Consider the following 24,465-nt stretch of genomic DNA (forward strand, 5'->3'; position numbering starts at 1 on the left):
ATATATATATAAAAATTTCTTTTTTTTCTTTTCTTTTCTTATCTCTTTTAGCTGAGCCATCCTGCCACCTGTTGGCAGCTCAGCTGGGGCCGTGAATCAAAACGGTGACCCGGTTGCTCAGCGCTCACACTCTAGAGTGAGCTCTTAACCAACTGAGCCACTTGGCCGGCCCTAGGAACCCTTGTTTTTATATATAAAAACATTATAAACAAATAAAGCATAAGGCGACATAAGGCTTGTATTTCAGCTTGAGTCCAAACAAATAATATTTTCTAACTATGAGGCTAAAGCTGCTTTCCTTAGTTTTAAATTTTGAAAAATTCACTGCATTTAAAAAATAAAGAATTTGCTTCTGTTAAAGCTAGATCATCAGTGTAACAATTAGGCAGCTGCTGATAACCAGTTTCTTCTTAGAGGGTCTCAGAAGCCGTGACTCAGGGAAGGCCAAGGTTAGAAAATACACTGATGCTCCTTTCTCTTCCTGTTCTTTCAGCATCCTGATGGACTAAGGTTGCAAAGGGAGCGTGGCCACGACCCCCACCCCACCCATTTCCTGCACCAAGGGAAGGACGGTACGGTGACCTATGACGGCATCACCAACTTCAGTGTAAAGCATCTGTGTGCAGACTGTTCTCTAAGTCATGCAACGCAGCGGCCACGTCTACATGTGGATGGCACAATTGTCCTCAAAACCGCTCGCTGCACCGGCCGCAGCCTGGCTGGTGCTCCATGCTGCAGTGGCAGGTGTGGCGATGAGGGTGTCTTCTTGTCCCGTGGCCGGGAGAGCTGCTGCGGGCTTAGAAAGGCGTGTGATCGGGCAGGGGCTTGTCACCACTCCCAGTTGGAGACGGAAGGCTGTCACTGCCATTCTCTCTGCCACCCACCACCTTTGACTACATAGAAGAAGACCAAGAAAGAAAAACCTGAGACAGAGCACATAATGCCAGGCAGAACGTAGGTCCCCGTTGGGAACTCAAGGTGCTCAATTCTCCACTTGAGTTACGAGACATGAACACTGCTTAGCAATAAGACAGAACAAATCACTGACACAGGCAACAGGCTGGATGTTATCTCCAGAAATTTATGCAGAGTGACAAGAGCCAATCCCAAAAGGGAACACCCCACATGGTTCCGTGTACATGACCCTCTTGCCATTACAGAACTACGCACATGGAGAATGGACTAGTGGTTGCCGGGCAGGGCTTGAGGAAAGAAGGTGGGCACCATGAAGGGTTGTGGTGGGGGTGGAACTGCTGGTAGCCTGTCAAGTGTCACATCCTGATGGTGATACTGCAACGTTATCACTGGGGAAACTGCCCAAGGTACAGGGCTCTCCGTATGACTTCCTTTAACTGCACATGAATATCCAACAATTATATAATTTACATAAGTGCCAGGTCACACCCCATCAAGAGAATTGAATGGTTCAGGTTCCGTTACCTTTATGGTCCCAACTCGGTCTTCAAATGACTTGAAGGTTGCAGAATTCCTTTAAAGAAAAAGGGAAGCGGTGTCGATATAAGGAACAAACAGTAGTGTTGTCCTGAATTTATAGGGCCTCAGGGTCAGGGTCATCCTCCGGAAAGATCCCCAATAGCATTCTGAGGTCTCACTGCACAAATGTGACAAGCCAAAAGAAGGGGGGGGGGTACACCCCCTGCAGAGAGCCCAGCCAAGGTCACTAGGAGGCTTCACCAGGTCAGAACCGAGGTCAGCCACACTTGCCCACCACAGGGACAGAAGACCCGCATGCCACCAGCTGGTAAGATTCAGACCTCACGTGGGCGAGCTGCGGACCTGGCCTGCACCGCGGGTGGGTGCAGGGCACCTTTCTGCCGCCCCTGCGTGTGGCTGCACTGGCTTAGGAAAAGTGCCACATGTCCTTCACACAGATCTCCCCTGGAGTGAGATGCAAGGAGAAGCAAGGGCACCCTGGGACAGGGAGTGGTAAGGAGGCAGAGGAGGGGAAAGCAGGCTAGCCCCAGCGCCACCCAGCCCTCAGGCCACTGCAGGTAGCCTGTCAAGGGCTCCCAGCATGCTCTGGGGTATGGCAGCAGCAACAAGGACAGGAGCAGAGGGGGAGAAAACAGGCAGGGACTTTGAGAGGGAACAGCCATGGCTTCCAGGGCTCTTGGGAGACCAGGGATCCATGCCAGGAGCAGATAAAACCACACAGGCCTCGTGGGTGCCAGATATATGTGAGAGCCTCTGCCCCTCCCCGGCCCGACCCTGCGGGCAGCCCTGGAACGTTCCAGATGAAGCCCAGTTTCGCACACCGTCTCCCCTGCTAGCTCTTCAGCCTAGAAGGGGCCTTTCCTAACGCTTATCCAACAGGAGGCTGCCAGGGGAAGGTGGTCCTTGGTCCAGGGACGGGAAGTGAGGCTGACCAGCAGGGGCCGCCCGCTCCCACCCGGCCCCCGGCTCTGGGAGCCTGGAGCAAGCGTACGTTACCTCATGGCCGGCATACTTATGGAGTGGCGGATGGCAGAGCTGCTGCTTGGAAGCATGGGAAAGCAGAAAGGGAAGCAAGAGTTAGGGTGGGGACGAGATCGGTGCATCGGCTGGGGTCACACAGAACCCGACCATGGGGCAGGTGGCGGGAGCTCCACTCCACTCCCAGCCTGACCGTGGGACAAGAACAGGGAAGCCTCGTGAGAACCCTCACCAGGAGGAGAACGCGACCCCAGGCTGCTCTCTCCCACTCCAAAGTCGCCCCAGAAGTGCGACACTGCTGAGGCCTGCTTTAGGAAAGCTTTAGGGACAACCGGCTGTCAGATGTCCTTACTTAACCTCACAGCAAGTGAAATGGTTTTTTGGCAAAAGAGAAACAACCAGGCCAACAAGGTAAAGACATTGATCGTCGCAGAGTATTCTGAATGTGGGTCGCAGACCTCCCAGCCAGAACAGCATGTGACACCGGGGTGCTGGTGTCGCTGGAGGCAGACGGCTGGGGGGGTATCTGACTGGGTGTCTGCACCGTGCGGCCCCCGTGCAGAGAGCACTCTCGGTCACAAATGAGACAAGCGCCCCTTGAAGCGGTGGGGCTGCTTCTCAGGAGGGTGCAGGGCTCAGGACACATGAGCATGTCTCTTTGGGAACAGACATGGGAGAATGCAGAGGGGCAGCTGTGGGGCTGGTGGGGCAGGCTGCCACAGAGCCCAGTGGCAGGGAGGCCTGGGCAGCAGCCCTACACCCGCCACGCTGCTGGGGACGGCCCACAGGGGCCACAGCTTGAGAAGCCAGTCCCATGGCCCCTCACCACCTCACCCAACAGCCTCCACGGCCCAGCAGAGCCCACCCTGCCCCGAAACAGAGCAAAGCCCTCCACAGGTGTGTCCAGCATCAGGCTTACCTAAAGGAGTGTGAGAGCGGACGAGCCCTGAAAGGTGGCAGCAGGAGAGAAGAAACGCGGGGTTAGGAAGGGAAGGCCAGTGCCCGCTCGGCTCGGACTCCAGAGGCCACCCTCTAGTACTCAGGTCACCACGGAGAGCAGGACGTGCCTGAGGCCCAACTGGGGCAGGCTGCCGCTCCCTGGCACACACACTAAACCTGCGCACCCTACAGCTCTGCCCTCCTGGGTGCAGTCACCTACGAGGGCCCTACACGTCCATGACCCTGTTTGGAGGCTGGAGGGAAAAAGTCCCAAAGGGATGAGCAGTGCAAAGGTGAGACACGCCATGGCGCCCCGGGACCCGGAACTGAGTCACCCGGCTCAGCTGCCACGCTGCACCTCGGCAGAGTGCCTGTGTCCTGCAGACACACAGGGCGACAGGACTTGGGATGCCGTCAGGGCTGAGCACTTGGCGCTCCGGCCCCATCACCCCAGATGACAGGAGCTGACCTAGAAGCCAGCATGAGCCCCAGGGCGCTGACTAGAGGCAACACGACCCCCCTCCTTTCCCAGCCAGGCCATGTCCTCTAATACTGAGGCTGCCCCACAGGGAGGTCCTTTCAGAGCCACACACACAGTGCCATGGTCTGTCGTGCCTGGACCGCACAGGTGGGCAGCAGGGCCTGCTCCCTTTGGGATGGGAGGAGGGGGTGAGGGGAGGAGGGTGCCTTGTCAAAGGTCCCCAAATTGGACTGAGACCCAACCTCTGACCCAAAGCCAGTCCCACCACCTCCAGCCCCAGGACACGACAAAGGCTTCTCAGGCCAGGTCAGGGCTACTGCTGGACAGGCCACCGAGAACTCCAGCCTGGGCAGCTGTCCTGAAGACCTGGCCCTAAACGTCGCAATGCAGTGACCCATTAGGGGTCACTGGCCCAAACTCATGGTGGAACCTTGCTGGACCCAGTTTTCATTCTCAGGAAGTGATGAACTCACAAGCTCGAGCCCTAGACCAGGGAAGTTAATGGCCTCGGCCTCAGAAACCACCTGAGACCACGTGATGACACAATGGGGACACATCAAGGACCCCCAAGACGTCAGAGTTCACAGCACCACTGAAACACAAAAGGACAAAACCAGTGGAAGATGAAAGCCCCCATGGTAACACACACCAGCAAACAGGATGATCCCTCCAGGCACCCGAGTGCCACCTGGTCCCTCCCCCTGGCTGGCCCCACACAGAGCGCAAGTGGCGATTCCACACACGGGAAGCTCGGTGAGGCCGGGCATGGAGCCATCCCAGCGTCACTGTGACAGGAAATGGGCTCACTGCTGGCCATAGCCTGCATGCCCCGAGTTGGCAGCAAATCCCAGTTCTCTGAGCAGAAGCGGACGTGTCACTGTCGCCAGAGCAGACCGTGCAGAGCTGCGCCATCAAAGCGGCCGCGACAGGCTCACCCACAGCCGCTGCCATCAGCATCACGCCCGCCGTCCTCACCGCTTTCCACCCAGGATACTCTGAACACACTCAAAGTGAGTGAGGGCACTTCAGGTGAGCAACAATGCCAGAAGGGGAAGACAACATCCCGGGGGGACGCACAGCAGACGTCCTGCTTCCCTTAAGTGCTGTCATCAGACCAGCATTTTGAGGAAAAAGCAGACACAACCTGACACGCTGCTCCCTCCAGTGGCACTGGGAAGGCCCGCCTCGCCTGTCCTAGCAGTCCCTGGAGCTCAGCCAGGCCACCAGTGGCATGTGATCGGTCTGTCACTGGGCTTACCACAGCACAGCTCAGGTGGCCAAAGCAGGCATCCCAGAGTGCAGCAGCGATGGTGTCATCTATTTTAAAGGAGATTCGTTACAGGAACACAGCCACAAGGCAGGTATTAGCAGCTCAGTGTGAGACCTCTGGGAGGGGTCACAGCAGGACCCCTCACTGCCAGCTCAGAGCCCCGAAGGGGGGGCACATGGGGTGGGGTGTCTCCTGGGCCTAAATCACAGCCGTGTGGGCAAGGCCTGCATTTATAGGCGACCACAGGGACCTGCCCCCCACCCCACCCCACCCCACCCCCAGCCACAGCTGCTCAGGAGTACGGCCAGAGCCCCAGTGTGGGAGGCCGCAGTCCTCAGGCGCAGTGGGAACACACAGACCACATACGACTGTTCTGCTTCTCCAAAGGTTTGAAGATGTTCAGAACAAAGCTGGGGAGAGGGTAATTATGTGAGACAAACAAAATAAAATGTGGGCAGGGAGCCAGGCCTAGGCCATCCTCTGCTGGGCTGGGCGGGTGCCTGGGGGTGTCAGCATCTGCCTTTTGCCTCTAGCTAAGTGGCCAGGGCAGAGTCCCCAGCAGGCAACTGTCAGGCCTGGGAGGTGGACAGGCAGGGAGGGAGCTCACCAGGGTAGAGGTCAGGTGAGGGGTCAGAGAGGGGGGAATCCCCAACGCCACACTCAGCACGCCAAGCCCAAAGGCAGCGCCCCGTGTGGTTCTCTCGGGATGGGCTACAGGGAGGCATTCCCTGAAGTCAGGGAGTGGGCTGGCGATGGTGGCAGCACACACTGCCTGTCTGTTGCTCTCTGATGTGCGTCTCATCCTAACAATCCCCGGGAGGGAGGCCTTGCCCAGGGCACAGCCAGGAGGCAGCGAGCCAGGATCACGCCCTGGCCTCTGGCTCCAAGGCTCAAAGGCCCAGCTGGGTGATGGCATGGCCATCAGGCTGGGGTCCTCCAAGTGCCCGAGTCACCCTGCACTCCCTGGCCCCCAGGCCCTGCTCAAGGGGTACCCTCGGTGGCCATGAGGGTCGCGTGAGCCTCTGAGAGAGGACACTCAGTCGGGGTCCCTGGCATGTGACCACACTGTCTGAGGTCTGGGCCAGGAACACACCGGAGAAGGCCCCACACTTATCCTGGCCCTGTCCTGACGCCGACCCCCAGACCTGAGTCCTTCTCTCTCCAAGAAACTTCAACGAGAAGCACTCGCCTTCACCGACCCAACCCCAGAAGTCACCCATGGCCGCCCCTCCCAAGAAATACAGAACAAGCAGAGAGGCTGCCAGCGGAGCAGCACAGCCTGCACACGAGGGCCTGGGGCGGGCGCGGCCACACCTGTGCGTGTGCCCGAGCCCTGGGGCTCCAGCAGGCTGCCCATAGAACCTCTAACAGGTGTAAAGCCCCAAACATCTGCCCGATGGGCCAGGCCTCAGGGCAGAGGGGCCGGCCAGGCAGTGGCCTTACCTCATGTCTCCAAGTTTCCTGCTGATGGCAGAGCCCACGGTGGACAAGGCAGCTGAAGTCCTCTGTCCCGCCTGAGACAGCGTCTCCTGAGTCCTCTTGTAGCTGGCAAGAAGAAACACCAGTTCAACCAACCAAACACAAGGGGCAGCCACCACCCATAAGCCAAGGACACAAGGCGCCCAGTCACCATGGAGGAGACGCGTTCACGCTCCAGGCCCCTGGAGAGGGACAGAAGCAGCACTCCCAGGTCGTGACCTCTCAACCCTACATGACACCATTTTCTGACCTCGCTGGGATGCCAGTTCTTCCACAGCGACTCTGACTAGGGAAGCACAGGGCCTGCCGGGGGAAGACAGGATCCTCCTGGCTATTCTCATGGGACAGTCCGCAGTGGAGAACACAGCTTACCCAACCCACAGGAGCGCGCTCCCCAGAGTGCCCTCCAGCCCCGTCCGTCCCACATCGCTTCAGAACCGGGAACCTTGGCCCCACGCCACCACTCTCAGCTCCAGGGAGGTCTGGGCGCCCAGCGCGGACCACCCTCTCCAGGCCCCCTGCCAGTCTACCCTCACACTCATGCATCACAGGAGACACGGCTCCATGACCCCAATATCAGCGGGCCAGGCAGGAGGCCTGGGCCACAGGGACGGCAAAGACACCCCTGGGCCCACCTTGAGAGCCAACACCTGGAGCTGCCGGCCCTCATCCAGCTGTTACCACAACAAAGACACCGCAGCCTGAACCCAAGAGCTCCTTTCTGGCCAACCTGGCAACCCTGAGAAAGCAATGGCTTGGGATGGCAGGGCTCCCAAGATGCCAGCCTGCCCTTCTCGCCTGCTAGCGTCCTTGGTGACAGGTGAGCGCAGGGTCAGACAGCGCCAGCAGTGGGTCCTCTGAGCCCTTCCCTCCCACCTGCTGCCATCCGCCCTCAGGCCAGCCTCTGACCACTGCAGCCTGCCCATGTTGTCTGTTTCTGCCATGAGCTTGGCCCTCTAACTTGACAGCGTCTGTGCCTGACGCTGCCACCTGCACCACAACCTGTCTCAGGGTCTGGCAAGACTGGCAACGATGGTGAAGAAGCACCTGTGGCAGGGGTAACGACACACCCCACCACATAGCTTCCCGAGGAAAGGCTCTAGAACCTTCTTGGAGACCGCTAACTTGCAGTGCCTGCTAGCCCCTACCCCCCACCCTAAGGCCTAACCTGATCGATTGCTTTCATTTCAAAATGAGCTAAGTAAAATTATCTGCAAAAAACAGGCTTCTGTGCGCCTGGAGCCATGGTCGTTAACACAAAACCCCAGGTGCATAGTAGCTGAAGACACGCCACATCTCGTTAGAAACACAAATCCAGAACATGTCTCCAGGCACAGTTTCCCTGCAACGAGCAAGTTCGGAAGATCACGTTAACATCCTGTGGTTCGCTGGAGTAAAATGGTCTGAAGCGGAGGGTTTAAAGAAAGCCTCCTGGAACCTCTGTGGCCACAGGACCATGTCTGGGAGGCGCAGGCTGCAGAGCAGCACGAGCCTGTGCCAGAAGTCCTTGGTGACGACCCTGGGGGCAGCACCCCACAGCCCCGGCATTTCTGGGGTGCAGAAACAGGCGTCACAAGAGACTCCTTCAGCAGGAACTGCGAAGCCAAGGCAGATGTGGTGTGGGCGCCAGCATCTGCACCCACCTTAGTGCCACACGGCCAGCGCCCCTCAAGAGTCACTTCTACCTGTCAGGAAGACACAGGCAGAGCGCCCCACGACCAGCGCCCGTCGGTCAGCATAGGGCGTCTGCTGGACGCACCTTCTGCTGCATCTCCATTCGGGGCTGCCCCATCTCCCACTCAGGGTGGGCATGTGACCCCGGTCTGACTGGCCAGAGCTTACCGCTCCTGACCATAGCGAGAGTCCGATTAGAGTCCACATCGGGCCACCTTGTGTTGGGCTGCGACGCTGGGTGCCCCGTGCATCAGAGGACGAGCTGGCCTGAGAACAAAGCCATCCTGGGGGGAACGAAGGTCCCCAGCTCCTAAACAGCTACGCAGTGACGGGCTGTGTATCCAACTACACAAAGAACCTAACACATGACGCTCCAAGGACCCTGGTGACACCTAGCTGCAGTGGCTCCCTGTGCACAGCCAGCAAACCTGGGGTCCCAGGCACCTCCACGACAAGCTTGGCAGGGCCCGTTTCCTTTCAGCCCAACACAGAAGGACTTTCTGCTGTGTTCTCCGGCAACCATGACAGTGCTTTCTTCTAAACAAGAGATGGAAAATCCCAAAACGTGACTATTTTTAAATATGGTCCCACCCAGTTGAAAGGTGTTGCAATCAGGTGGGAGCATAGATAAATCAAGTGGTATCATCTCATTTAAGGGTCTCAAATAAGATGCCAGGCGCCATTTGGGACTGCAGCACCTAGCAGATACAAGATGCTGTCCGTACATGTCACACGGGTAATGTGTGTGTGGCTGATAGCGTGGTGCCTTCAGGATAACAGCGGCATGGCCCACACTGCCCCACACCCAAGAAGCCCCAAGAGCTAAAGTGCTAGTGACACTCTGAAGAACCGCCCAGCATGAACTCAGTCGGCAAGGAAGGAGGATCAATGAAAGTCACCGTCGACGCCAGCCCCGATGGCACTCGACCACTTTGCCACTTTGAAAGCCGAGGAGCGTCTATGGGCCAGAGACGCTGCAGGGCCTCTTATCTAAGGGCCACATGCCAGGCAGAGGGATCTGCAGCGCGGGCCAGTGTCTGAGTGGACCTCTTCAGCAACTGCAGCCCGCCCCACAAGTCCGAAGCATCATTTCACTTGTGGTGGAGAAAATTACACTAAAAACGAAGCAGCCAGAAAGCCGCTGGCTCGGCCTGTGCCCAGCACCCTGCCTGCCTGGCTGGGAGGCGCATCGGGAGAGGTGAGGAGGGGTGCTGTGGGCAAAGGCACTCACAGGTCCGACTGGGTCATTTTCTCATTCCACTCTCCGAGTTTCTCAGAAGTTTTCACATAGCTAAAAACAGAAAGGCTGTGGTAAATTATACAAAAAAATTATTTCAACTCAGGTTTCAAACTGCAGGTGAAATTCCAGGGAAAATGGAGATGCTCCGGCTGGCAGGACGCTGGGTCTCTAGCCTGAGGACAGGAGGTGCTTCTGCCAGGACCTGCTGTGCAGGCCAGGTGAGGCCTGCGGAGGGGTCAGCACACCGACCAGTTCTCCTCCCGTCAGGCAAAGGGATGGCCTGCGTCATCCAATGCAGGAGGTTCTCAGGGAACAGCAGTGTTGTGAGGAGCAATGGGCGCAGCCCGTGTCACAAACGCTTCTCTGACAGATGCCCCTGGCATTCAAAACCTACGGTTTGCTATGACAGGAACGGGCTTTGCACAAGTGACTCAGAAAACACCAATCTGTCTTTCTGTGGGGACGTGGGGAACACTCCCCGTGCGCACACCAGGGAGGCTACATTTCAGAGGAGCCCCGCAGCTGCACCCCCAAATTCAGATTGCTGAGTCACGTTTGGTTAGGAGGTCCTGGGGTTGTGACCACATGACACTCATGAAAAGGACTCATGTCCACTTCAGCAGACAGTAAGCTATAGGGAACAGAGGAAAGACAGCCTGAGTAAGGACCTGACTGTCCCCAATCTGGACCCTGCAACATCTTCTTGTCACATCCCACCTGGACAGCTAGCTCGTGTCCAGCTGCCTTTTAAAATGTGTAGACTCCAGCCATTTGAATCAATACAAGCACAAGTGCTCGGTCAAGGACTCAGGGCACACCTGATTCCCAGGTCCTGGGATGCCCTGGACAGAGCAGCCTCCGGGCACACAGCGGGTACCTACGCGTTAGAGACCTGAACGTCATGCCAGCTCCGGGACAGGTTCTGCTTCAGGCCCTCCAGGGTGGAGAGGCCCAGCTTCCTCTTCAGCTCCCCACAGTGCTTCTCCTTAGCTGCCAGGACCTGGCGCAGAGTGACAATCTCCTCTTCTACCTGCAAAAGCATGCAGTGGACATGATCAGCTGCCACGACTGCAGAAGTGGCCAGCACCCTACACACTGCAGAGGCATCTAGAATAATGCAGCACTGTCTGCCTACAGAGGCACAGCTAGTCTCAGAGACAGTCTGTGGCTGACACCCGCTGTTTTTATCCAGTACTGGCACCCCAACTTCTTTTGCAGAACTAGCTCACCCCCAAGACAAGTGCTTCCAAGGGGGCTACCAATCACCATGCCTACCTATGGATGAGCCAGAGCTCTTCCCAGGGATTGGGCACAGGTGTTCGGGGAGAAGCCCTGTCCCTCGGGACTCTGGGTCTGGGCTCAGAGAACAGAAGCTGGAACTTCCGGCAGCCAGGCCCCACGCACACTGTGGAGGGGTTTCACATGCAGTGGTGAGGAAGCAGAGCTGACAGATGGGTGGCCAGAGACCCAGGGGACAGAAACAGCCCTTAGGACGTGTCCCTGAGGTCAGCTCCAGACCTTAGCAAAAGCCAGTCACATAGCCAAAAGCAAATTTGCTTTTGTTTAAGTTGGGTAACAGGAGGAATCCTGACAAAGTCCTGAACCTCCTCAGGTCTCACAAAAAAAAAAAAAAAAAAAAGTGACTGTGACTTTAGAAGGGAGCATCTGTTAGAGCCTTACTACTTTAGAGCTCTCACTATTTTCAGCTCCTATGTAAACAGCTGTTCTAAAAAAAAAAGGTCCTTTCTTTAAAAAGTGCTTGTTTGGATCAAAGCACTAAAAAAAACCCTTAGGACTCTGTACATCACTAAATTCTTCTTTGGGAAATAGTTGAAACAAGAAATAATTTAAAAATACAGTGTCGTCGAAGGACAAACTATAACCAGTCACTCAAGCAGTTATAACCAGTGACTAGAATGTCCCATTTATGGTGCAATGACTGACACGGCTTAAGGGCACTAGTTGCCTAGGGGAACGTGCAAGTTGAAAACTGTAAGTGACATAAGAGTGCCTTCACTTTGTAATTCCACTCTGAAAATGACCTGTGGTTTTAGTTTCTAAGCCAAAGTATTCGAAATAAAACGTGAAGCCTAAGGTGTCCTTGGACTTCCTGCTGCTTCTCTCTTAACCTTTGTTCCTTCATGCTTCCATGACCTAAAACCTGCTCCTGGGGCTGAGGTTCATCTACAGCTCACTTTGTTCAGACCCACAGCCACACCCGGGATGTGTCAAGACAGAGCCTGTCTGGACACAAGAGCACAAGCAGTGCTTCAGCCTCTGCCTGACTGGACGCTACGGTCAGATGTGAACAAGTTCATCTCTACAGATTCTGGAATGTCAAGTGAGTCACTATTAGACTCTGCATCACACAGTGAAAACAAGCTCTTGGCAGCCGGTTTGAATAAAAATTACACTTGGGGGCTTTTGTTCTAAACTCCTATTTCCTCTTAAGGGACTCTGTCTTCAAAAGATCACGTGGCACTTTTTACAGAAGTATTTTGAAGGAGAAATCAAGATCGAGGGGCAGATAAGACTCGTGGAGTCTTTAAAACATCATGGCGTCTTTAAAACATCGTGTTAATTCCAACAGAGAGACTCCCAGCAGAGGGTGTGCCCAGAGCAGCTGTCCCTAGGTGGACATCCTCAGGCAGCACCGACCAGGTGCCAGGCACGTATAAAGCCCAGGCTGCAAAGGGCAGTTTCTCTGGGGCTCTGGGGTGGCCTCCCAGGACAGTTTCCGCAGAGCACAGCGAGCACTCGGCCCCTCAGGGCTTTGCCTCCTGGTGACTCAGGACAGCACCTTGGTGAGCTCCGCCCTGAGCTCCTCCTCCTCGGCCTCCGTCAGCCCCTCCACGGCAGGAGTTGGGGCAGCCACCGCGGTGTCAACAGGGACGTCCGTCATGGAGTCGGACAGCAGGCCTTTGTTAGGAGAGTTCAGGTTGATATCTGCCAGGGACAAAATGAGGCCAGAAAGTGGCAAGCAAGAAGTTACAGAAAAGTAAATAGGGTAGAGGGCTCCACCAAGGGAGAGAGCAAGGCTGAAAGGGCAGGGGGGCGGGAGAGGGAGCTGGGGACTAACAATGCCTCTTCTCTGAAAGGTCCTGACGGTTTGGGCCATTAGACTGCGGCAGCCACTCCACAGGCCACTCCCGATGCTGCTTCAGGGAACCGGACACGCTGCTGCACGGCAGCCCTACCCTAATCCTGCTTCCCTTGTGAAGGAGAGAGTACTATCTTCTGAGAGAGGAAACCTTCGCTACAAATCAGCCTGATCTAATAGCTCTGCCATTTTTAGAGCAAAGGAACACAATACAGTTGTACACACAAGCACCACTTTCCAAAAACCGATCTGCCAGAGCGCACGCTACGCTCACAGCCACGGAGCACATGCTAGTCACCGGCCCTGCAGGGGGTCGGCAAAACACGTTCCCGTCAGTCCATCCTAGACCCTCGCCGCAGCAGGGCCCGCAGCTCGCAGTGGGTGCAGACGGCACACTGCTCCACCTCTCTGCTATACCCAGGTCAGGTTCAAATTCCTGCAGCTCACAGTAAATGCAGCTTCTCGTCCACACGAAAAGTTTGGAAGATCCCATGCAACCAAAAATGAGTCTGCTCAGTTCTTTCCAACTCCAAACATACGACTGTCACTTAGTACTTTTATACGCTCAGCACTGAAAACATGCTCCCTTTGATCAGCATACTCTGTGAAGAAACAGACTTTGTATGGTGTCTGGCACATTTACAGGTCAGTTAAAAGGAAAAGCACAGAGATTAGAAAGAAGTAGAAATCTCCTTAATTGCAGGTATGTTTGTCCACTATAGAAATCCTCGAGTGTGCTAAAAACAGACTGAATGCAGTCAAAAGCAAAGAGGCCCTCTTAGTGACCCCCACGTGTCCTGCAGCTGGAGCTATGGGCTTCCTTGGTGCTCAGTAGGTGTTTACTAAAGAAGTGGATTCCGACTTTTCACTGAAAGCAACCTACATGACTTTGCTTCATCATTTGTACCCGTTATGTTAAACCTACTCAAATTCAGTAAATGCCTTAAAAACCACTACAATTTTTATCTTCTAATCTGGCTAAAGCTAAAATTGGATCCCATGGTAAAACCTGGGTACTTACCAAACACACCGGGCAATGGACACACTGGTGACACCGCCTCAGCACACCCCGCAGCTAGATGCCACGCACACCCTCATTAGAGGACGCCGAGGCAGCCAAGTGTCTCACCAAAGGACCCACCAACAATAAGCGTGGGGCCAGAGTCCTTCACCCTGGGAGTCCCAGCTCTCTAACCCTGTATAATCATCTGCAAAATGGGGGCAACACAAGGACCAGTCTCAAACGGTTATTCTGAAAGTGGAAAAAGGTCATCTGAGACACAAGCTCAGTATGGTGTCTGGCACACAGGGCGTGCCCAGCTGACGTTTTCTGTCAGTCTCATGATCGGAACCCAGTGCTTGTGACACCTGCCTAAAGCAGAGATGCCAGTCAAGCAGCGAAAAGCCTCCCGAACTACCAAAGCCCCGGGCTTTTGATGCTCACTATTTTATAAGTAGACGTGAAAAGTCGGAAAGTCTGCAGAACATCACCAGGAGCCAGAAGCGCTAACGTTTAGGTCAAACGGCAGGAAAGCGCCCCGACGTTGTCCAGTGAAGCTCTGCGCACACAGGCCTTCAGCACCCCTCCCTCGAGCCTCAGAATGAAGACTGACTTGTATCACTTTCTCAAGATTTTAATCTGGGCCCGCTCCACACCCGCGGCGGCCACCTCAAGCAGGTCTGGGGTGTCTGCTCTGGAAACAGGCCAGGGATGCTGGGTGTGCCCGACTCGCTGCACCCCCCCGCCCCCGGAGACAACCCCTAAGGAGGCTGGGCTCCGAGAGGCGTTGCCACCCAAGGGGCGCTGCGCTCAGCGCGAGGGCGGGTCCCCTCCCCTCCCCGCGGGCCGCGCACAACACCTCAGCCCAGGTCCAGCTGGAGCGTCTCCAGGGGCCCTGGCAGGGACAGAGGGCGGCCGACCAGGCAAGCGCCGGGCGGCGGCATAATGAGGGCTGCCTGGAGAGGAAACCCGAAACTCTGGGAACGAGGGGAGCGGTCCAAGCCGCGGGCGGGACACCCACGCCACGACCACCGGGAGCTTCGCGGTCGAGCGCCTCGGAGCTGAGGACGGGCCGTGGGGTGGGCGGGCGGAGAAGGCGACCGAGAGACCGAGACGCGACCGCGGAGAGGTGCGGAGTGTGGGCCCGGCCGGTAGGCGGCGGAGGCGCCGCGCCCGCGGGTACCTTGGCCAGCAGAGTCCATGTTCAGGCGGCGGCCGGGGTCGCAGGCGCTGTAGTAGCCGAGCGGGCCGCACTGGGAGTCGCTCGCCGCGCACACACCAGCCAGCGGAACCGCCTCAGACGCCGCGGCATTACGTAATCAGCGAGGCGACGGCCCACTTCCGCTTTGACGTGTGCTCAGCCTTCGTCCCGCCCCCACGATCGCTGTCCAATAAGGGCGTTGTTTGGCCCAGACTTGTTCACCCGCTCCAACCTTATTGGCCAAGGCTGCGGACGAAGCAGGAAACGGAGGCCGGGTTCTGAAAGAATCCCTCCCAGGCCGGCTCCACCAGCGAGACGCACAGGTAGAACGGTGCGAAGGAACCCTGGGAAGGTGGGAAGTGGGATGACCGTCCAACATGGCGCCGTGGGACCCCTCCAGCCCGGTCCTTTGGAGATCTCGGGGATGCTTGCCGCTCCGTACGAGCGCCAGGGCACACGCAGCTGGACGGGTCGGACTCAAACCGCTTGCGATCCCTCCAAGGCCCGACTCCCTGACTTTGGGGTTAGCCTCTCCCCCCGGTCTGTCTTTTTTTTCTTGTTTAGGCCGTCCGTTGACGGAGATTTTTTTTGTTGTTGTATGAGGGTTGTGCAGAAAAAGACGTGACCACGATCCATCCTCTTCAACTGCAGGCGCCGCTGCCCTCACCTGGTTGGAGGCGTCTCGGTCCCTGCGCGGGCACCGGGCGTCATGCACGCGCAGCTGACACGGGCATGAGCACGCCTGCTGGGAAGCGGCCCGGCCCTGTGCAGCTTTCACCAGGTGTTCTCGCAGTTCCGTTTCACAGCCATGGGGTGAACCAGGTGGAGCCTTCCCCGCTTTACAGATGAGGAAAATGAGGTTAGAGTAAGTTGCCCAAGGTCACTCAGCTAGTTGAGGGGCAGACGCTGGAACAAGAGTTTACCTAACTTCACGTAGGACAGATGTGTAACCCGTCTGGCAACCTGTCCTGCTAAGACAAGTCCCACAACTTCCCTTCTTTGTCTCCTAATTGCCCCTGGAAGCTAAGCCATAAATGGTATTCAAACTCTTTAGTATTTGACCTTTCTGGGACTGTATCCTCCATTTCCAACCAAGCCACTGTGATCCCTCCGCACGCAAGCACCTTCCTTCACCTGACTTAACTCCTCCTCCTGTCTCAGCTCAAAGTTCACCTCCGCCACAGGTGTCTTCCTGGTACTTTGGTCACATTAAGTACCTGCCTCTGCTATTACTTGCCGAGGTGCATCATGGCTGTGTCCTGTGCTGGTGCTGTCAGTTACTCCTATGTCTGCCCCACTTGCCTTTTTCAGTTTTTCCGGAGTTTCTTGCCCAACCCACCCTTGCCAGCCCTTGTCCCCAGAGGCAAGGGACAGCCAGCAGTCCCTGCTTCATGCAATTCAGGGCAGATGGCAAGAAAGCGACTGCATTACAGATAGTGGTGAGCAGAGGGCTTGTCTCTCTCTCTGCATTGCATCCCTGAGCCAGGAACGAAGCCCAGCCCAGGTCTGGCTCAAGAGGATGCTCGGCAGTGAGTGGCAATGCAGGTGTGTCCAAAGCCCTAGATGGGCATGCCACGGTGTGTATCTGTTCCTTTGAGACTGTGGTCCCACCGTGCACCCCTCCTGTAGAAGCTAGGAGCGGAGGTGGGAAGGGGACCCTACGGGGCAGCAACATCACACTCCAGGATGGTCCAACTGCTAAGACCTGCTCTATAGACCTCCAATGCCAATGTCCTTTACAGTTAGGGGCGACTTGTACAGACCCTTTAACATTATCCTTCTGAGAGTCATCTGGTAACTCAAACCAGGTGAAGGGCACCTCCTAGGGCTCCCACCATCCTTTTGAGGCACCAAGTACACAGCATTGCTATTAATTGGGTCAGCTTAATCTTTGCATTCTATTTAGGAGTTGGGAGCAGACTGGGACATCCACAAGTGTTTGAGGGAGGAAGGGAAAGAAGGGAGTGGGGAACACCCTCCTGTCCCCCAGATACCAGGTCAGGATTCCCAGGTGGGGCCAGCTGTACTGGTCAGGGTGTGGGGAGGAGAACGGACCTGAGGCCCGGTAGGTGTGCGAATATAAGAACTGGCCAGCTGCCGCAAGGGAACAGGCTACAGCCTCCAGGGCAATTGGAAGTCCTCGGGCCCCAGCGGACTGCAGTGAGTCGCCTCCACGTTCTTGAGGTGCTTGCGCGCCAGAAACAGCGCGAGCTGCCTGCGCCGCCGCGAGCTCAGTCCCTGACCCACTAGCCACGGGAAGGCGAGTCCGTGTGGTCCCCAGGCCTCCTCGTCCTCCGCGTCCTCGCAGCTGGCGCAGTAGGAGCGCAGCAGTTTCAGGCACCATTCGTCTTCCACGCGGTAGCGCGCGTAGAAAGCAGCCTCCTGTGCCAGGCTGCCAGCGCGCAGCCAGCGGGTCACGATGGCTAGGCCCTCACGCGCCATCACAGCGGGGTAGCGGTGCTGCAACAAGCGCAGTAGCAACTCGTTGCCGCGGTTGCCTTCCACGTCGCCGGACGGCAGGGGGCGCAGGTGGCCCGAGGTGCTGACCACGTCGTCCTGCGTGCGCCGGAGCAGCAGCACCGGCCCCGGGTAGCGGCACAGTTGCTCTGCTACATTGAGGTTGAAGTGCTCGCGCACGGTGCGCACCACCAGTCCCTTCCAGCTGTGGGGCATGACCTTCACGGCTAGCGGCACGAGGTCGTCAAAGGTGGCATCGAGGACCAGCGCACCCAGCTCTGGGTATGTCATGGTGGCCCACGTGGCCGTGAAGCCGCCAATGGACCACCCATAGACCATCACGTGCGCAGGTGGGAAGTGCAGACGGTGCAGCGCATACTTGACCACCACGTCCATGGCGTTGGCGTCGTGCTGAGGAAAGGGCGCTCCGGTGCTGCCCCCGAAGCCGGGGTGGTTCCAGCCCAGCACCGAGTAGCCGGCTTCCAGCGGCGCCGACAGGCATCCCATCTCGTAGAAGCCAGCGTTGCCTTCGCAGCAGATGACCAGGTGCAGGCCGCGGCCGCTGCTGCCCGGGTGTTGGCGGCGATCCATGAACATGGTGTCAATCTCGTTGCCGTCACAGGCCACCAGCTTGGCGCGCCGGCCGCGGTAGCGCTCCACGAGGCGCTCTTGGCCCTGCTGCAGCAGCGGCAGCAGCGCGCGTGTCATCAGGAACATAGAGCCGGGGTACACGAGCCAGCGGCCCAGGGAGTGGGCCAGTGCGTAGCTGGCGAGCTGGACTGGCAGCTCGCGGATCTGCTGCAGGAGGCACTGCGCCTGGCTGCGTGCCCCGCGCACTGGCCTCCCAGGCGCGCCCCCACCCAGCGCAGCTCCCTGCAGCAGCCACACGCCGGCTGCGGCCGCTGCGCACGTTAGCGCGCTGTAAGCGCTGCCGCCCCCTCCGGTGGCGCGCACGTCATCCCAGCGGAAGTCCACCGGCCAGCTGCGGAAGTTGTAGGTGTAATTGGCGGTCAGGTAGATCTTGAACACGTGCACCAGCGCCTTCACAAAGCAGACTACACACATGGGCGTCGAAGCTACCCGGTGCTCCGCGCTAACCCTAACACCCAGTCCCTGGGCTGGGGTCGAGGCGGGAGGCCCGGGCCCAGCCCGGTGCAGGGCTGTCTTGGGTCATGCCTCCTCAGGGCTTCGTCTTAATGGCCTTCATGACCTGGGCCTTCAAGGGCCCAGAGGATGTATTGGCATCTGCCCCGCGGGCTGGCTTTATGAGTCACTGTTGCTGGGGGAGAGGCAACACCCAGTGATGGGCACACAAAGGGTTCCCGGGCACGGAGGCCCTCAAGTTGTGCCCCGCCCCTGGGACACAGCCTTAGGACTGTGGCGGCCACACCCTCCCAGGGCCTCCTGGCCTGCATCTTCCCTGGGCCCCGTACCACTCACATCTTGAGCAGCACCCGCCCACTCTCCTCCTCAAACTGAAGGTGGATAGACAGGCCAGAAATTGACAGCCTTCACCTCTTCCTGGGTGGAGGCCGGGGTCCCACTGGGGAAAATGCAGGGCTTCCCCTGGCCCTGAACCAAGATTGCTGTGGGACCCTCCCCAACCTCTGGAGGTCCCTGTGCGGCTGGGAAGGGAGCTGGGGCAGGCAGAAGCAGCTCTGGGATCAGGCTGTGTGGGAGTTGGCAAAGACTACGTAGTCATGTCCAGGACAAGTCTGGGGGTAGCGGTTCCCTGCCCAGGGCTATGCTAGGTGCCCCCAGCCCTCCTAGTGCAAGGGAGCAGCCCAGAGAATCCCAGGCTGTACCACCCTGGGGAGGGGCAGAGGCTGGCTGGGAGCCCTGAGGATGTTTTCTCCTGGTCTGCGGGCCCCCATCCCTCCACACCGTCTTCCCCAGGAAAGGGGGTAAGTGCCGGCTGGAAACCCCCGCCTGTCCTGGATCCTCTTTCCACTGGCGCCAGCAGAGGCAATGACCTTCTCCAGGTGGGTCCTGCCTGGCCAGTGTTCCTCATTTTCAGCCCCTGAGCAAGCATTCCCCACCCTGAAACCACCCACAAGCTGTACCTTCCTCTTTTCTAGAGGCCTCTGATGGGTTCCCCTTTTTCTACTGCACCAGAGAGGGCCAGTCCACCTGAGGGCAAAGGTGACAGGGTGAGAGGCCACCAAGGGGAGCCAGTGAAGAGCCGGACTTGGGGATCAGTCAACAGTTGCTGCACCTGCAACAGGGAGTTTGTCAACTCCAACTGGACCCTTGCAGCCCAGGACGCAGGCCCGCCTCAGAGACCCCAGCCTTCTGGGGGGCAGCTTCCAGGACCAGCAGCCCTGTCTGCTCCCCCATGTGTCTGGGTCAGGGGCACTGCCGGCTCACTCATTCCCTACCACGTTTGGGAAGAGCCGAGGATATTTACTGTCCTTAGGCACTGGGGGGCAGGAGGGGGCAGGTGGCAGTGAGTGGGTTAGGAGAGTTGAATATCCTCCCAGGAGTTCCAGATATAATACAATACAGAACACCCAGTTAAGTTTGAATTTCAAATAGAGAACAAATAGTTTGAGAATAAGTATGTCCTAAGTATTGCATGGGACATACTTAAACTGGTCAGATATCCTGTTTGGGGGTTCGTTTGGTTGTTTTTTGCAAAATCTGGCCACTCTGTCCTGGCACCCCTCCCCCCAGCCAGCTGTGATCCAGGACTGGGCTGCTCTGCCCTGCTCATTGGTCAGGTTCTGGGGACCAAGAGGGTGTCTGGGGGTGCACTGGACAAGGGCTCCTGTTCTCTGCCCTGCAACCACCTCCCCTCTTCACTGGGTCCTGAGTGGCAGCAGGGGCAGTGGGGGGAATAATTTATGATGGAGAACCACTACTCTATGGAGAGAAATCGGACACCTCTTCATGGGCACACATGCACATTGGTGTGCATGTGTGCACACGTGTCTTGTCAAGGGAGTGATATCAGTTGTGTTTCCGAAGCTCCACACCTGGGTTGGGCAGATAGAACTGCCGTGGGGATTAGTGGCCTGGGGGTTACTGTCCCAGGAGCCACTTTCATAAACTCAGGTGCTGCTGAACCCAGCGGGAAAGGGGCAGTGCAGACCCAGAGGCTCCTGGCTTATTTTGTGACATTAGAGGGGTGACGCCAACAGCAGACGCAGTGGGGGTGTTCTGGATGGCTGTCCACACAGGATGTGGGCCATGCCACATTCTGTTCTAATTCCCCAGGGAAAGATGGGGCTTGGGGGAGCCTCGGCCTCCTGGGGACCATCTCCCAGCTTGGTCAGCTCAGAGACTTGTGCTTGGAAATAGATGCTTTCCTTCAGCCAGGCCCACCTGCCCCTGGCTTCCCTGGGAGAGCAGGAAGCGAGCCAGAGACCTGATTCCGAGGGCAGAGGTCAGCAGGCCAGAGCTGCTGGCCCCCTGGGGCCCTTACCCTGGGTCTGGCAGGCCCCTGACAGCTCCCCTCCCCCAGCCTATAGGAGCCTGAGTGCCTCAGAACCACCAGCTCTGTTGAGAGCATGTGACAGGAAGGGAGCCCTCCTGGTGTCCCCTCTCCAGAAGGGCCCCCCAGACTGGACCAGCTGCAGCAGCAGTGACCTCTTGTGCCCCCATCTGCTCAGGAAAGGTGGGGCTGTGTCCCCAGTTATCAGTTCTGTTCCAGGAGGCAACCCCCTCCCTTGCCCCCTGTGTCTCCAGGCAGACATCTAAGTGTGCACCCCACCCCACAGAGCCAGCTGGGCTCTGTGACCTCTAGCCTTCCTGCTCCCTCTGGCCAGTTATGCTCAACCTCTGCAGAGGCCCTGATTTATGCTGCTAGCTAGCTGAGAGCCAACCTTGGAGCCCGGAGTGGAGGGAGAGAGAGAAAACCAGTCCCAGAGGCTGGAGGGCTGGGGCCAGGATCAGAGCCCCTGGCAGGGGATGGCCAGCCAGGCGGCTGGAGCCGACCATAGCAGCCCCGAGCTCTGGGAACAGAGCCCGGGCCTTGGGAAGGCTGAAGCTACCCCATGGGAGGAGGAGCTGAGTCTGCACAAACGCCTCTGCTCAGGAAGTGGGGTGCAGGGAAGGTGGGGGCTGGCTCAGAGCCTGAGGACAGGAGGAGATGCTTCCTGGCGGATGCAGGGTCAGAGGGGGCGGAAATGGCCAGGACAGCTGCTGGACATCTGGAATCAGACTCACACAGCGCCCTTGAGGATGGCGGGGTTGGTGTGGAGTGGTGGTGCCAGGCCCTGTTCCTGCGTCCCTGCAGGGCCCGCTCAGGGCCCTCAGGCTGCACCCACTGTTGGGTTGAGCCCTGTGGCCGTCCTCTGGGGGCCAAGTTCCACTGGGCTGAGTCCCCTGGGCAGTGCACATGTCTGCAGAGTCCCGTGCCCCCTGGAGTTGTGCAGGCCTCCGTGCCCCTCCTGGGATGGTCCCTGGGGCCCATACGTGAACTTGGGAGGATTCCTGTACCCTGGGGCCCAGTGTCACCCCTGGCTGGGCACCCCTCAGAACAAGCTTTGTCCTTTCCACCGCTGACACCCAGCGCAGGGTTTGATGTAAGGTGAGCTGGCAATTATTCTGTTATTCAAACTGCACCCAGTGGGACAGGACAAAAACGCTCGCTGTGCGTTCTATACCCACCTGGACTCCTGACCTGGCTGGGCGTGTCTCTACTTCCCTACCTGCATGACCACAGTCTTGACTACAAAGGTGGTTTCATCACTGGCATGGTGGCTACCATGAGCCCCCCTGCGCTCTTGCCCACACACCAGATTCCGGGTCCCTGCCGGAATCAAAGTGCTATGTGTTTTTAAGGCCAGATGGGGCCACTGCTTTTCCACAAGTTGTTGCCGGCCCCTGAGCCCTGTGAGGGAGCTGGTGCTTTTCGTTTTGCCGTGAGTTTAATGAATGGTCACTGAGCCTGACCCTCTGACCAGGCCGGCACCGGAAGCCCTTCCGCCACTTGAGCAATCCATTCCGCTTTTCGCTCTCTGCCTCTTGGAGACCCCTTACCTGTGGGACCCAGCGCCAGCGGCTTGGTAGTGGCCAGATAGAAACTATGGCCTGGATCTCCGCCAGCCACCCTGGCTTGTGGGGGAGGGGTGAAGGGAAAGGATGCGGACCTTTGGCCTTGGCCTCAAAGTTGGGTCTCGGGCATTCCAGAACCTCGGCGTTTTGCCTTGCCAGCGTAGGACCCCCCGGAAACCAGCGATGGGGGTGGGCAAAGGGCACAGCTCAGCGTTGGACATGGCACAGAGTCCGCTAGTCGCCAGCCGCTGAATCGGAGCCCGCGTTTCCGGGTAAAAGCCTTTCCAGGCAACTCTGACTTCACCTGGGGGCCGGGGTCCCCTGAGCGCACAGAGGCTGCCTTTCCCGGTTCCTCCAAGTCGTGGAGGCCGCGCGGAAGGTGGAAGGTTTCACCGAAGGAGCAGTTCACACCGCAGCCCTGAAAGGATGGAGGGGTGACCTGGAGTCCCCGCCCCAGCGCCTTGTTGCCCCACTCGCGCCGCCTTGTGGCTCGAGTCTCCTCCGGGACGGCTGCGGCGCGTGTTTTGGGGTAGGGAGGGCGTTTCTGCGTAGCCCCTCCCAGCACCCCTAAGAGGGGAAAGTGGAGCCTTCCTCGAGCCCGGAGGAGCCAGAAGGGTGGCGAGGACCGGGTGGCACTGGCTGCCAAGAGCCCGCCCGGGTCCCGAGTGGGGACACGGAGGGCGCTGCCAGGAGTCCCCGCGGCCTGCGGTCCAGACCCCCAGGCCTGCCTTCCCTGGGCGCAGGTTTCCCGCCTGCGGGGGTGAGTGGGCTGAAAGCTGGTTTCCACTTAGCCCCAGGCGTCAGGCTCATGAGTGGGGCTCCTTCATGACCCTAAATCGGGGGAGTCCCGGGTTCTGCAGCCACACTCTGGTCCCCGAAGACCTCGGCGCCCAGACGAGGAGCGTGGGATGGCCCTGGACGCTGGGGGTGGGGTGGGGGGGCGGGGAGCCAGTCACCAGCGAGGCAGGACCATGCAAGGCTACCGCGGACCTCGGGTGGGGAGGGCCACAGTAAACTCAGGTCTCTGGCCGCAGGACAGGGCTAAGACGGCCAGGGTCCCCTCTGTCCTGCGGGGCTCACGGCTGGGGGAGGGGCTGTTCTTGGGCCCCACCGCTCGCACCTCCCAAGCTTTCTCTGAGCAGATCTAGGTTACAGCCCTCGCGGCTCCTTCTAAGTCTCTTGCACAGATTAAAAACGGCAACTGTCCCAGAGCTGACCCCAGGGGACCCTGAAAGCTTCCTCCCCCACCCCCTTGCTCACAGGCACTCTGTGTTCTCCGAGTCTGCTGAACTCTGGGCGGCGACTGGGAGGCTCTAGCTCCCCCACCTTTCTTACACTGCGGGTCTCCGGGGAGCTGGCACAAGGTCAACCCCACTGCAGCCGGTCCAGCCCACCTCTGCGGCGGGTGGGGGCAGGGCCACTTCAGGGCGGACAGGCAGGCCCTTCTTCCCTCTGTCCTCCCCCCTCCTGCTGCCCCCACATGCGGGTGCCGGCTTCGGGCAAAAAACGTAGGGAAAGACGAGGTGAGACCCGGAGCCAGGGAAGCCCGTGCGCCTTTGCCTCGCCCCGTCCAGGGCCCTGAGGGGTCCAGGAGGGGTGGCTCCATCTTGGTTTCTACGGTTTCTCTAATGGGGTCCACGCTCCAGGGTGACCCCACCTGGACCCCACACACATCCTACAGACAGGAAGGCATCACCACCCCCAGGTGGCCCCCTGCTGCAGGACAGGATCTGGGGGCCAGGACAGTGTCTGCTTTTGCCCTGAGCCCACCCAGGAAGGGAGTGGGGTGGTGAGGATGAAGAAGCAGAGGCGAGAGCCCCATTAGCCCCCCTGCCGGTCCCCCGTCCTGCCCTGGGGGTGTCACTGACCGCAGGGCTGCCCACCCCGGCTGCTTTGAAGCTGCTGGAGCCCGACTCAGAGGCCAGGGGTTCGTGAGCGCCCCGCCCCTCCGGCTGCGTGGGAGCTGGGGAGTGACCACAGGGCCGCCAGTGGCCTTTGAAGTGCTGGGGCGCGGCTGCAGGAAGTGGGCGGGGGCGGCAGCCCACCCAGGCCCTGGGCCCACCCCACCGAGGCCTTGAGCCCCTGCCCACCGGGCGGGCAGGCGTGTAGCCCAGGCCCCTGAGCCACCTTGGATGCCCAGGTGTGCTGGGGCGCGGGACTGGGTGCGGGACGGGGCGGGGAGCGGGGCGAGGA

At 58.6% G+C, this 24,465-nt stretch overlaps 2 protein-coding genes across 9 annotated transcripts; both read right to left on the minus strand.

Moving 5' to 3' along the window:
* Window positions 1-709: 709 nt before the first annotated feature.
* Window positions 710-15,272, minus strand: TPD52L2 (TPD52 like 2). Of its 8 annotated transcripts, none has more exons than XM_019637249.1 (9): window positions 14,800-15,272; window positions 12,317-12,462; window positions 10,398-10,546; window positions 9,508-9,567; window positions 6,567-6,668; window positions 3,353-3,379; window positions 2,452-2,493; window positions 1,441-1,489; window positions 710-893 (listed from the first exon to the last, which is right to left on the minus strand). In XM_019637249.1, the coding sequence occupies exons 1-9, from the start codon at window positions 14,816-14,818 to the stop codon at window positions 798-800; spliced, it is 690 nt and encodes a 229-aa protein (XP_019492794.1). In that variant the 5' UTR covers window positions 14,819-15,272; the 3' UTR covers window positions 710-797. The 8 variants fall into 8 exon arrangements, with proteins under 8 accessions (XP_019492794.1, XP_019492798.1, XP_019492795.1 ...); XM_019637251.1 differs by lacking the exon at window positions 710-893 and adding an exon at window positions 902-1,352; XM_019637253.1 differs by lacking the exon at window positions 9,508-9,567.
* A 92-nt stretch (window positions 15,273-15,364) lies between these two features.
* Window positions 15,365-24,406, minus strand: ABHD16B (abhydrolase domain containing 16B). The gene has a single exon (XM_019637248.1). It carries the CDS (start codon window positions 18,337-18,339, stop codon window positions 16,930-16,932), a length of 1,410 nt encoding a protein of 469 aa, XP_019492793.1. The 5' UTR covers window positions 18,340-24,406; the 3' UTR covers window positions 15,365-16,929.
* Window positions 24,407-24,465: the final 59 nt, after the last annotated feature.

The sequence above is a fragment of the Hipposideros armiger genome, unplaced genomic scaffold (genome assembly GCF_001890085.2).
Source record: "Hipposideros armiger isolate ML-2016 unplaced genomic scaffold, ASM189008v1 scaffold_32, whole genome shotgun sequence".
Classification (NCBI taxonomy): Eukaryota; Metazoa; Chordata; class Mammalia; order Chiroptera; family Hipposideridae; genus Hipposideros; species Hipposideros armiger.